This window comes from Camellia sinensis, chromosome 15 (genome assembly GCF_055761805.1).
Source record: "Camellia sinensis isolate YWXY chromosome 15, ASM5576180v1, whole genome shotgun sequence".
Classification (NCBI taxonomy): Eukaryota; Viridiplantae; Streptophyta; class Magnoliopsida; order Ericales; family Theaceae; genus Camellia; species Camellia sinensis.
The window spans coordinates 39707216-39720804 of NC_138975.1; the positions used below are offsets into that span (position 1 = coordinate 39707216).

Genomic DNA, 13589 nt, shown 5'->3' on the forward strand with positions numbered 1-13589 from the left:
TAATACTCTGATGAATGAGATATGAATTGGTTTCTTTAATATTGCATGCCAATGATATATATATATATATATATATATATATATATAATGGGTTAATTTTGAGGGCGTGACAACTTCATTCAAGCCTAGGGCTTTATTTGTATTTGAGTTAGAACTCATATTTTTCTGTCCAAGTGTTGGCTTGGAAAGATGTAAGCCCATAGGGCATTTAATTTGATAGTATATGTAATGTTTTCTTTTTGTAATACTCTGATGAATGAGATATGAATTGGTTTCTTTTAATATTGCATGCCAATGATATATATATAATGGGTTAATTTTGAGGGCGTGACACCGCCCAAGCCCGAGCCCAGGCCCACCAGCTTGGCCCGAGCTCGGCCCACCGACTTGCCCTTGTGCCTGGGCTTGGGCCTAATTTTATGGCCCGTGGGCCAATCCGAATTTTGATGAGAGTTTGCGAGGCCTAACATGGGCGGGCCAAATTTACACCCTTAATTCTCATGTTTAATTACCTATTAAACTCATGAAATGAAATAAATTATTATTATGTATTTATTTTTTTAACAAGCTAGTAATAAATAAATTAAAAATTTATATAGATCATGATAATATTAAGAGTATGAAAGTGATAGGGTGAGTCATAGTAGTGGTGTGGCGGCGATGGTTGTGGCATCGATGGTAGTGATAGTAATGATAGTAGGATGGTGGTAGTAGATTGTTGTGGCCTTAGTAGTGGTGATAATAATTTGTTTAAATAAAAAAAATTATGTTATGCAAGAAAAAATACGGCAATGTTACGTAATTTTTTTTGATAGAGTTATAATAATTTGTAAATAAAAAATGAAGTTACACATTTTGTAGTATGTTATGCATTTTTATGATAATATTACACATTTTATGGTTTGAAAATGTTTAAATAAAAAATTTATAATATTAACACAAAAATATATAACATTATCACATCTCGTGATTATCATCTTCCCTAACCATATACAAACTAATCTGTTTGAATTGTTTCTTGAAATTAAATCATGAAACACCGTCGTAAGGAACTCTCGGAAGATTGCTGGGAATTGATTCTGAATCGATTAGCAATCGATGACTTCAACTCCTTGCAATCCCCTTCTTTGGTCTGCAAGCAATTCCTCTCAATCACCGATCGAATTCGACTCAAATTGGAGGCCTCCGACAGATTGTTCTACAGAAATAACTGTGATGCTTTATTCAGATCCCTTCAACGATTCAGAAACCTCAAAGAGATCGAGCTTCGTGATCCTATCTTCGGTGACAAAGCCGATGTCAAGTACCCCATTCGAAGAATCGCTTCTTCAGGGTTAGATCTTCAATCCCTCTCTCTAATCTGTTTACGAAAACCCCCATTCCTGAAAACTTTCATGAAATTGGGTTCCACCATGAAGAATTTGAAGATTCTAAGATGTTGTCTACTCGAGTGTCTTCGCAATCACCACCTTGTTGCTATAGCTGATGCTTTACCATGGCTTGAAGAGCTCGACATCCAGTTTTCCTGCTACTATTGGAGCCCTGGGCGGGATTCAAATTCTAGAAGCGCAAAGTACATGGTAACTGATGCTGGGATCGAGGCATTGTCGCGTAAGCTTTGGGGGTTGCGTAAAATTGATATAACAGGTCAGGTTGGTTGTTCTGATCGATCTCTCATTGCTTTGTCTTCAAATTGTGTTCTTTTGAATGAAATTCGTTGTGGTTCATGCAAAGTAACTGAACATGGACATTTGTTTTGTACTACGCCATAGTCGAAACTTGATTTGTTTCAAAGCGGGACACTATTACAGTTCGCCAGACGTTTCGTTCACTTTTGAGAATTCCATGATTTATGCAACATCTTTACGTGATCTTGAGTTAGACCCGCATGGAAATCATGACCGACTAATTTGTTCCATTGCAGCAGCAGGCATTCAATTAGAGAAGATCATATTGTACAATGATTCTGGTTTGAGCTTACATGGACTCTCTTATAGCGACCCCGGTCTTTTCCCATTTGATTATTGTATCCGGACTTAGGTTCCGTAGATTCTGTCATTGTATAATTGTTGTTGTTGTCCTTTATTTTCTCTTTTGGAATTATAGGATGTGTTGGGCAGGTTTGTTTCAGGTTGGTTGGGTTTAGAAACCAAGTGTTGCTGTCCAGGTTTTGGTGTTTCGCTCGAGCGAGGAGTTGGTCGCTCGAGCGAGATGTCGTTTTGGTTCTTCGCTCGAGCTGGGGTTTGGTCGCTCGAGCGAGAGTTGGCGTCCTGTATGGACCTGTAGCTTTGCATTCTTGGCTCGAGCGAGCTTTTCTTCGCTCGAGCGAGTTAGTTCATCTTTCGCTCGAGCTATAGTTTCTTCGCTCGAGCGTGTGTCTGGGTTTAGACCTGAGGGTTTGAGTTCTTCGCTCGATCGAGTTTTCTTTCGCTCGAGCGAGCTTTTGGGTTGCTGGCTCGAGCAAGGCTTCCTTGGCTCGAGCGTAGTTTCTTGTGTCTGGTCGCTCGAGCGACCAAGTCTTCGCTCGAGCGAGCCTGTCCAGTTTATATACACAGCAGCGGGTTTTGATCAGTCTTTTTCATCTTCTTTGGATTCCAAACCCTAGGTCCGACTTCTCCTTCTCCCTACTCACCTTCTTTCTTAGATTTGATCCACTTAGGGTGTGTTTCTACCCTAGATCCTTCATTAAATAGATAGAGGGAGTCGAGGGCTTTCATTTAATCTGAACATTTGGCGAATTGGAGCACTTTGGTAATTGGGCACTCATCTTTGTCTTCACCATTTGTGTTGTTTTCTTCGAGGTAGGGATTTCCTACTCCATTTTATAGGTTTTGTTCTAAGTTTTGGTATTTTAACATGTTGGGGATACTTTGGTAAATTTTGGGAAAAACCCTAGTTGTATTATTGAATTAATTTGTATAAGTAATTCATGGAATTGGGAAAAGAGGGTTAAATTCATGGAATTGGGGAATTCATTGATTAAATGGCGTAATTGGGTAATTGGTATCATTTGTCTATTGAATTGTTGACATAGTTATTTTCAGTTTAGAAATAACTGTTTTGGGCTATCGGTGGAGGATAGTCGTGATTGTTGTAGACATTGCATGTGGATTAGGAATAACTGAAACTAATCACATTGGTTAAGTCATTAATTTTGACTATGGCATTGATACAGAAAATACGTGTATTGATTGAGCATTGCATTTGCATACATTGTTTTGTGTGTGGGAGGAGATAGGGGATGTACTCCACGGTTTAGGGGAAGATAGGGGATGGACCTCTAAACCGGATTTTGTTTGGGAGGAGATAGGGGATGGACTCCATTAGCATCACTTTTATGTGTGCTTATTTATATAGAAGTGTTTTATTGATACAGCACTAAAATGTGTATCAATCTGGAAGTATGAAGTGTTTGATTTGAGCTTGAGTCTCATTTGTTTGTTGATATTGGAAGGATGTGAATATTATATATGTGATTCACTGTTGTAAGTTTGGCCAGGTTCTGAGCCATGTTGATAAAATTGGAAAGTAAAACATATCTTAGACAATAGTGTCATGAGACTGTAAAATGAAGTAATTGATTATCTTGGTTAACCATCTGTTGAATGCTATTGCTTTATGCATTGCTTATAAGTGGTTTAGTATATTTCTACTGGGCTGTGGCTCACCCTTTATGGGAACATCATTTTTAGGTTCAGGTGATAAACTACCTCCAAGGACTTAGCTTGGGAGGGTTTGGCTTCTGGATTGGAGAAGACTACCTTAGGTTAATTGTCTTTAATTATTAGTACATGTAGACATTCAAGCCTAGGGCTTTTCTTGTATTGAGTTAGAACTCATATTTTTGTATCCAAGTGTTGGCTTGGAAAGATGTAAGCCTGTAGGGCGTTTTATTCGATGTTACATGTAATGCTTTATTTAGAAATACTCTGATGAATGAATTGATAAATTGTCTTCTTTAAATAATGCATGTCAATGATATATAATGGGTTAATTTTGAGGGTGTTACAACTTGGTATCAGAGCGTACCGGGTTTGAATACTTTGGGTACGTGGGAAGTGATTAGTATCACATTGGGTTCATCTCGTTTTGATAGAGACTTAGTGTAATGTTATATGCTTATGTGATAACATGTTTATGTGATTATGTGGGTATGGAATGTAGTTTCTAGGATGTTGATTGGACCCTGGAGTTTCTAGTAGTCTTGTTGGAAAGGCACTTGATCACTGCTGCTTCCAACCGGAACTATTGTAACGCATTGGGACTATCATTATCCGGGAATGAAATTCGTAGGTGCTTATGTGATTATGTGCTTACGTGGAATGAATTATTGTTGTCCATTGCATTAGGACGCGAGTGTTTAGCTTCGGCACATTTATTAATGTGCTAATGTCGTTGTTTCCTTTATTAGGATGTCAGGACGAGGACGAGGACGCGGTAGGCGTGGTAGGCCGGGTAGGCAGGAGGTGCCTGTGCCAGAGGAGATTCCGGCAGTTCAAGAGGGAATTGGCCAGGCCAATGTGGCCGAGCCAGTAGGCCAGCAGGCTATGGGCGCTCTAGCCCGAGAGATAGCAGGGGCATTCAGGGAGTCAGTAGGCATTCTCAGAGCTGAGAATCAAGCTCAGGTTGTTATTGCGGATGCAGGACCTTCCCTTGTGAAGAGGGAGTTTTTCCGGTCTAATCCGGATGAATTTGTGGGTGATCCTAAAGAGCCGCTTAAGGCAGATGAGTGGCTCGAACAGACAACGAAGACGTTTGAGATGCTTGGCATCGAAGACGAGGGTTGAAAGTGACCTTGGCATCTTTCCAGTTGAAGGGGGATGCGGGTCAGTGGTGGAAATTTACTAAGGGGCGTATAGGAGGTACGTGGGAGGCTTTTGTGAATGCTTTCCAGGAGAAGTTTTTATCTCCGGCAGTCAGGGAGAAGCTGCGAGACCAGTTTTGTCAGCTTAAGCAGGCGAGTTCTTTAGTGGCCGAGTTTGAGGCTGCATTTACAAGTTTGTCCAGGTTTGCACCTGAGTTGGTGGCGTCTGAGGAACGCCGTTGTATTGAATTTGAGAAGAAGTTGAGGCGTGGCCTCAAGCTGAGAGTTGGGGGAACTATGATTCGGGATTATGGGCGTCTGGTTGATGCTGCAGCCCATATGGAGATCATGATGCAGGAGGAGGAGGAAGGGCAGAAGGGCTCCAAGAGGAGTCAGGATAGTCAGAATGATGGTAGGAGACAGAAGGGTTTTAATCCCCAGCAGTCTCAGGGTAGCTTTGCTAGATCGACTTTTCCTGTACCGAGTGCTAGTTCGGGGAAAGGCAGTCAGGGAGACATTACCTGTTTCAAGTGTGGCCAGCTGGGCCACAAGTCTCCAGTTTGTCCTCAGAGGGGAGGAGTTCAGAGAGCAGCATCTTCTTCGGCTCGATCTCAGAGCCAGAGTCAGGGTAGAGGTCAACCACTCTCGTGTTATCAGTGTGGTCAGCCAGGGCATATGAAGAGGTATTGCCCGCAGTTGGGTGGCACACCTGGTGCATCGGGTTTGAGGCCGATTCAGGGTCAGCAGCCAACTCAGTCGGGTCAGGCCTCGAGGGCTAATCAGGGGGCTTCATCGTCCCAGACAGTGCAGCAATCTTATGCTCCTAGGGGTGAGCAGGTTGATCAGAGGTCGTCTGGGCGCGTGTACGCTGTTACCGCGCAGGATCTTGTACCGACTCCATCAGTTGTGAGAGGTACCTTCTTGTTTTGCAACTCGGTTGCTAATGTTTTGATTGATACGGGTGCATCTCATTCCTTTGTGTCTGCTGCATTTGCATCTGTTTTGGAATTGGAGTTAGCACAGTTAGCATCTCCTATATGTGTAGTGTCACCTCTTGGGGGTGAATTGATTTTGAAACAAGGCGTTAGGGGTTGTGATATAGAGGTTGATTATCATAGAATCCCATTTTCCTTTGTCGTTATGCCTATGAGGGGTTTCGATGTTATTTTGGGTATGGACTGGTTATCGTCATATCGGGCAGTTATTGATTGCTATCGCCAGAGGGTCACTTGTTGTACCGTGAGCGGAGAGTATATTCATTTTCTGGGGGACCGGGTTGGTGATGTGTTGCCACCGGGGTATGTTCCGCGAGGAAGGAGTGAGCTTAGTGGGCTACTTGCTAACCTTTTGATTAGTGAGGATAATGAGATTCAGATTGTGTTGCCAAGGGTGGTTTGTGAGTACTCGGATGTCTTTCCCGAGGATCTTGTAGGTTTGCCACCGCATCGGGAGATTGAGTTCTCTATTGACCTAGTGCCTGACACAGCGCCGATTTCCATGGCACCTTATCGTTTTGCCCCAGCCGAGTTAGTTGAGTTGACGATCCAACTCCAGGAGTTACTAGACAAGGGTTTTATACGCCCTAGTGTTTCGCCGTGGGGAGCACCGGCCCTCTTTGTTAAAAAGAAAGGTGGTGCTTTGAGACTTTGTATAGATTATCGGAAGTTGAATCGGGCTACGGTCAAGAATAAGTACCCTATGCCCCGTATAGATGATCTGTTTGACCAGTTGAAGGGTTCCCGTTGTTTCTCTAAGATAGACTTGAGATCGGGTTACCACCAGTTGAGGGTCAGGGAAGAGGATATTCCGAAGACGGCATTCCGTACGCGGTATGGCCATTATGAGTTTTTGGTGATGCCATTCGGGCTCACCAACGCACCGGCAGTCTTTATGGACTTGATGAACCGGATCTTCCGGGAATTCTTGGATCGGTTTGTAGTCGTTTTTGTGGACGACATCCTTATCTATTCACCTTCTGAGGAGGAGCACGAGGCACATTTGAGGGTGGTGCTTGAGTTACTTAGAGCCCATAGGCTGTATGCCAAGTTTGGGACGTGTGAGTTCTGGTTGAGAGAAGTCAAATTCTTAGGCCATGTGGTATCCGGTGAAGGAGTGTCTGTTGATACATCCAAGGTAGAGGCCGTGCAGGATTGGGCACAGCCTAAGAGTGTATTTGAGATCCGTAGTTTTCTGGGATTAGCTGGGTATTACCGTCGGTTTGTGAAAGATTTCTCCAGGTTAGCATCACCGTTGACTAGACTGACTCGGAAGGGAGTCAAATTTGTATGGAGTGAGACTTGTGAAAAGTCGTTTCAGGAGTTGAAAGTTAGACTGACTACCGCTCCAGTATTGATTATTCCAGAGAGAGGGTTGGGTTATGCAGTCTATTGTGACGCCTCACGAGAGGGTCTGGGTTGTGTATTAATGCAAGAAGGGAAAGTAGTTGCCTATGGTTCACGTCAGTTGAAAATTCACGAGCAGAATTACCCTACACATGATCTAGAGTTAGCAGCTGTGATTTTTGCCTTGAAGATTTGGAGGCATTATCTTTATGGTGAGAGGTTCGAGGTGTTCTCGGATTATAAGAGTCTGAAGTATTTGTTTACTCAGAAAGACTTGAACTTGAGGCAGAGAAGGTGGATGAAATTTATAGAGGATTATGACTTTGAGTTGCATTATCATCCGGGAAAGGCCAATGTGGTGGCCGATGCCCTTAGCAGAAAACCTGTTGGTGTCATAGCTAGTATAGCCATCCGAGAATGGGAGATGTTGGGTGCACTTGGGGAGTTTGATTTACTTCTGGGCGAATCCGTTGAGGCTGCGGCCTTGTTTTCTGTTATTGCACAGCCTTCACTTGTGACTCGAGTGTTAGAGGCTCAGAGAGGTGACTTTGAGGTAGAATCTCTCCGTGAGAAGATTTCCGGTGGGAAGGTTGAGAAGGGTTTGACGGTATTTTCTGACCTGAGTGTGAGATACCGTGACCGTCTGTTTATGCCAGAGTCTTGCCGAGAGGAGGTACTCCGAGAGTTTCATCATTCACGCCTTGCGGTGCATCTGGGAGGCACTAAGATGTACCGGGATTTGGGTCGTCAGTTCTGGTGGCGGGGTATGAAGAGAGATGTGGCAGCTTTCGTATCTAAGTGCCTTACTTGTCAGCAAGTGAAGGCTGAACATCAGAGGCCAGCGGGTTTGTTGCAACCCTTGCCTATTGCTGAGTGGAAGTGGGAACACGTCACTATGGACTTCGTTGTGGGTCTTCCGAGGACTCAGCGGGGTAGTGATGCTATTTGGGTGGTTGTAGACCGGTTGACTAAGTCGGCGCACTTTATTCCTATGCGCGTGAGAGATTCGGTAGATCATCTTGCCGACTTGTATATTCGGGACATAGTGAGATTGCATGGGGTCCCAGTGACGATCGTCTCAGATAGAGATCCTCATTTTACTGCCAGGTTGTGGCAGAGTTTGCAGAGTGCCTTAGGCACTAAGTTGACCTTTAGCACGGCTTATCATCCTCAGACTGACGGACAGTCCGAGCGTACTATTCAAATCCTTGAGGATATGCTTCGGGGTTGTGTTCTAGACTTTAGTGGGTCGTGGGAGAGGCACTTGCCGTTGGTGGAGTTTGCCTACAACAACAGTTTCCAGTCTAGTATCGGTATGGCACCATTTGAGGCCTTGTATGGCCGACCGTGTAGATCTCCTGTTTGTTGGGCTGAGGTGGGTGATGCACCTCTGTTGGGTCCGGAGTTGGTGAGGGAAACGACGGAGAAATTTGAGCTTATCCGTAAGAGGCTTGTTACAGCACAGAGTCGTCAGAAATCGTATGCCGACCGTAGGAGGAGACCTTTGGTGTTTGAGGTGGGTGATCATGTCTTTCTGAAGATATCACCTAGACGGGGTTTGATGAGGTTTGGGAAGAGTGGGAAGTTGTCCCCTCGGTTCATTGGTCCGTTTGAGATCCTTGAGAGAATTGGCAAGGCTGCTTATCGTTTAGCTTTGCCGCCGCAGTTGTCCGGAGTACATGACGTGTTTCATGTGAGTATGCTTCGGAAGTATGAGCCAGATCCATCACATGTGTTGGATTGGACCGATTTAGTGGTTGATGAGGATGTCTCGTATGAGGAGAGACCGGTTCGGGTCTTGGATAGGCGGGATCAAGTTTTGCGAGGCAAGACCATCCCTTTGGTAAAAGTTTTGTGGAAACATCATGGAGTGGAGGAAGCCACTTGGGAACGTGAATTGGAAGTCCGCGAAAAATACCCGGACATGTTTATTAATTTGTAATCTTGGATTTAGATTTTGTAATATGGTTGAACTTAAGAGCTTTATATATGTCTTAAGTTGTGAAACATTGAGTATGCTTTGGTAAATGGGTGCATTTTGAAACTTGCTTCATTATAGAAGTTTAGTGTAACATTGCATATGTTGATTGCATTGTTAAATGTGTTGTATATATTGTGCAATTGAATATGATAAGGAATAATGCATAATATTGATACAGGTTGAAATATATGTTATTTTATATATGTTGTGAGATGCCTCTTGATAAAGAGATGAAGTGACCAGCATTGGGTCAAGCTGTCTATTATTGTTTTATAATATCATTGGGAATTGAGAAAAATCTGTTTTCAAAAACTTAAGCTTAATTTCGGGGACGAAATTCTTTGAAGGGGGGGAGGTTATAGCGACCCCGGTCTTTTCCCATTTGATTATTGTATCCGGACTTAGGTTCCGTAGATTCTGTCATTGTATAATTGTTGTTGTTGTCCTTTATTTTCTCTTTTGGAATTATAGGATGTGTTGGGCAGGTTTGTTTCAGGTTGGTTGGGTTTAGAAACCAAGTGTTGCTGTCCAGGTTTTGGTGTTTCGCTCGAGCGAGGAGTTGGTCGCTCGAGCGAGATGTCGTTTTGGTTCTTCGCTCGAGCTGGGGTTTGGTCGCTCGAGCGAGAGTTGGCGTCCTGTATGGACCTGTAGCTTTGCATTCTTGGCTCGAGCGAGCTTTTCTTCGCTCGAGCGAGTTAGTTCATCTTTCGCTCGAGCTATAGTTTCTTCGCTCGAGCGTGTGTCTGGGTTTAGACCTGAGGGTTTGAGTTCTTCGCTCGATCGAGTTTTCTTTCGCTCGAGCGAGCTTTTGGGTTGCTGGCTCGAGCAAGGCTTCCTTGGCTCGAGCGTAGTTTCTTGTGTCTGGTCGCTCGAGCGACCAAGTCTTCGCTCGAGCGAGCCTGTCCAGTTTATATACACAGCAGCGGGTTTTGATCAGTCTTTTTCATCTTCTTTGGATTCCAAACCCTAGGTCCGACTTCTCCTTCTCCCTACTCACCTTCTTTCTTAGATTTGATCCACTTAGGGTGTGTTTCTACCCTAGATCCTTCATTAAATAGATAGAGGGAGTCGAGGGCTTTCATTTAATCTGAACATTTGGCGAATTGGAGCACTTTGGTAATTGGGCACTCATCTTTGTCTTCACCATTTGTGTTGTTTTCTTCGAGGTAGGGATTTCCTACTCCATTTTATAGGTTTTGTTCTAAGTTTTGGTATTTTAACATGTTGGGGATACTTTGGTAAATTTTGGGAAAAACCCTAGTTGTATTATTGAATTAATTTGTATAAGTAATTCATGGAATTGGGAAAAGAGGGTTAAATTCATGGAATTGGGGAATTCATTGATTAAATGGCGTAATTGGGTAATTGGTATCATTTGTCTATTGAATTGTTGACATAGTTATTTTTAGTTTAGAAATAACTGTTTTGGGCTATCGGTGGAGGATAGTCGTGATTGTTGTAGACATTGCATGTGGATTAGGAATAACTGAAACTAATCACATTGGTTAAGTCATTAATTTTGACTATGGCATTGATACAGAAAATACGTGTATTGATTGAGCATTGCATTTGCATACATTGTTTTGTGTGTGGGAGGAGATAGGGGATGTACTCCACGGTTTAGGGGAAGATAGGGGATGGACCTCTAAACCGGATTTTGTTTGGGAGGAGATAGGGGATGGACTCCATTAGCATCACTTTTATGTGTGCTTATTTATATAGAAGTGTTTTATTGATACAGCACTAAAATGTGTATCAATCTGGAAGTATGAAGTGTTTGATTTGAGCTTGAGTCTCATTTGTTTGTTGATATTGGAAGGATGTGAATATTATATATGTGATTCACTGTTGTAAGTTTGGCCAGGTTCTGAGCCATGTTGATAAAATTGGAAAGTAAAACATATCTTAGACAATAGTGTCATGAGACTGTAAAATGAAGTAATTGATTATCTTGGTTAACCATCTGTTGAATGCTATTGCTTTATGCATTGCTTATAAGTGGTTTAGTATATTTCTACTGGGCTGTGGCTCACCCTTTATGGGAACATCATTTTTAGGTTCAGGTGATAAACTACCTCCAAGGACTTAGCTTGGGAGGGTTTGGCTTCTGGATTGGAGAAGACTACCTTAGGTTAATTGTCTTTAATTATTAGTACATGTAGACATTCAAGCCTAGGGCTTTTCTTGTATTGAGTTAGAACTCATATTTTTGTATCCAAGTGTTGGCTTGGAAAGATGTAAGCCTGTAGGGCGTTTTATTCGATGTTACATGTAATGCTTTATTTAGAAATACTCTGATGAATGAATTGATAAATTGTCTTCTTTAAATAATGCATGTCAATGATATATAATGGGTTAATTTTGAGGGTGTTACATCTCTACTTTCTTTTGTGCATGCCCATCTTTGACACACTTGATGTTTTGTTCCATAGATATCCTCACCGACAATTCCATGAGGGATTTATGTCGATATCTTCCTAATCTTGTGTCCATAAAGTTTTACCAGTGTTCAAACTTAACCACTGCAATCTTCTTCATCCTTGTAAAAGAATGTCCTGTGCTTTCAGAGATTGAAATGCCACATATAAATCTACAAGTTGAAGATAATTTTGATATGGATTTGGAGAGGAATTATCAAATTAGATCCTTGGATTTGAGTTGTGCTCGTGTGAATAATGAATTCCTGAAAAAAATAGGGGTTGTTTGCCCCAACTTACAGACTCTCAATGTTACAGGACTTTACACATTGACAGAAGGCATTGAGGAAATTTTGAAGTGCTGCTCGCAGATTAAGCATTTGACAGTGGACAGAACTAGAGAAATAGTCATCTTAATGGAACAGTTCAAAACTCACAGCATTAAAATTGAACATCTTTGGAAACTAGAGGAGGTCAATGACTGATATGAGTTATCTCTGGCACTTGCATTCTGTACGTAAAGAGAGAAAGATAGTTCTAGGGCTGATTGGACTTGTGAATTGAGGAGGAAGAATTGTCAGGGCTATTTGTTAGAAAAAATGCCATATTCCCTCTGCATATTTCTCTGATTTTTTGCAGTCTGAATTTGAAAAGAAGGCTTGTAATTTGAACTCTTAAAAGTTTTTGTATTTTTTTTTGGGCACAAGATAGCTGTTAGTATGTTACTTAGATTACAATGCAGGCCAGCGTTTCTCCATTGACTTGAACTTTGAAATCTCACTCACCTTGGCACATAAGTGCCCTTCCCATGACCACTTGTTGCTGAGGTGATTTTATTGAAAAGCATTTAGCCTCATAACTTGCATTTGAATCATTACTCATTGATGATGCATGATCAACTAGTCTCAAATCCTATTTACTTGTACAACATCGTTTTGAGTTTTGTTTGCCTTAAGTGATATGGAATATAATGTTTAAACAAGGGTCCAACTGAAAAATTGGGAAGGAAACGTAAAAGCTGCTGGTCATTGTGAAATGAAATTACAGATGATGCCTTTTTGGGCTGACATCTCAATGATAATGCAAACCAAAATTCTAGAAATTGGAACATTTTCTTTTAGCTATAGAAGTGAACGATAAGGTTTGACAAATTGGAATGAAAACATTATCTTTGATTCTTTCAGAATAGGAAGAGTGAAGTACCATGTGTTACCTCCACTCCCATTCATGTTCTTACCATGGGTGAAATGATTAGCTTAGCCTGGTTGTACAGTACAATCCAAATATAGGCTGCTGAGGAGGATAAAATTGGTGTTTCTATAGAAATGGTTGGACTTCTTACTCCCAAGGAAACTACTTCCAGGACTAGTGTTTTTGGATTGCCATGTGTTCAAGAACAACTCACTGTATGTGGACCAAGAAAAAACAGTTACTTGTTCACTTGCTTGCTTTTCCTCCTCTTCTTTGTCTAAACCCCTGCAAAGTGTTTCCTAAAGCATTGTATTTAATGTCCTTAATATTATAAAGCATTCGCCAGAACAGCAAAGGTATCTATTACAACAAAATTCAAGTTCTGGGCATTGTGTGGCATCCGACGTTACCAAAAAATATTGATACCCTAGCGAATTATATTTTGAAATGCACGTTTCAAAATATGTTGCACTTTCATTTCAAAATGATAAATTTAGTGATCCAAAGTGATCTCAATTTTTTTTTTCCCCAATATATTTGTTTAAGGTTTCCTTGGAAGTAAAAATAAAAAACAAAAAATAAAATATATATATATACCAAATATAATAAACAAAAATCTAAAATAAGCTTAGTCTTGACTTCATAGTACCTAAAAAGTGTCATAATTCTCATAGAAATATCGGGCTATATGACTAATTTAGAAAAATCCTAAATTTTATTTGATATTTAATTGTCAATTATACTAATTTATTTTTATCGTATCATAATTTAGAACATATAGTGTACCACATTTTTGTTGTCGTTTTACGTATTAGAATGATCTACTAGGAGTAAGCATAGTCCGGGGTTTGGAT

At 41.5% G+C, this 13589-nt stretch overlaps 1 protein-coding gene across 1 annotated transcript; it reads left to right on the forward strand.

The window, feature by feature from the left end:
- Nucleotides 1-963: 963 nt before the first annotated feature.
- Nucleotides 964-12250, forward strand: LOC114283127 (uncharacterized). Its single transcript, XM_082908871.1, has 2 exons — nt 964-1652; nt 11863-12250. The coding sequence occupies exons 1-2, from the start codon at nt 1032-1034 to the stop codon at nt 11875-11877; spliced, it is 636 nt and encodes a 211-aa protein (XP_082764997.1). The 5' UTR covers nt 964-1031; the 3' UTR covers nt 11878-12250.
- The last annotated feature ends 1339 nt before the right edge of the window (nt 12251-13589 follow it).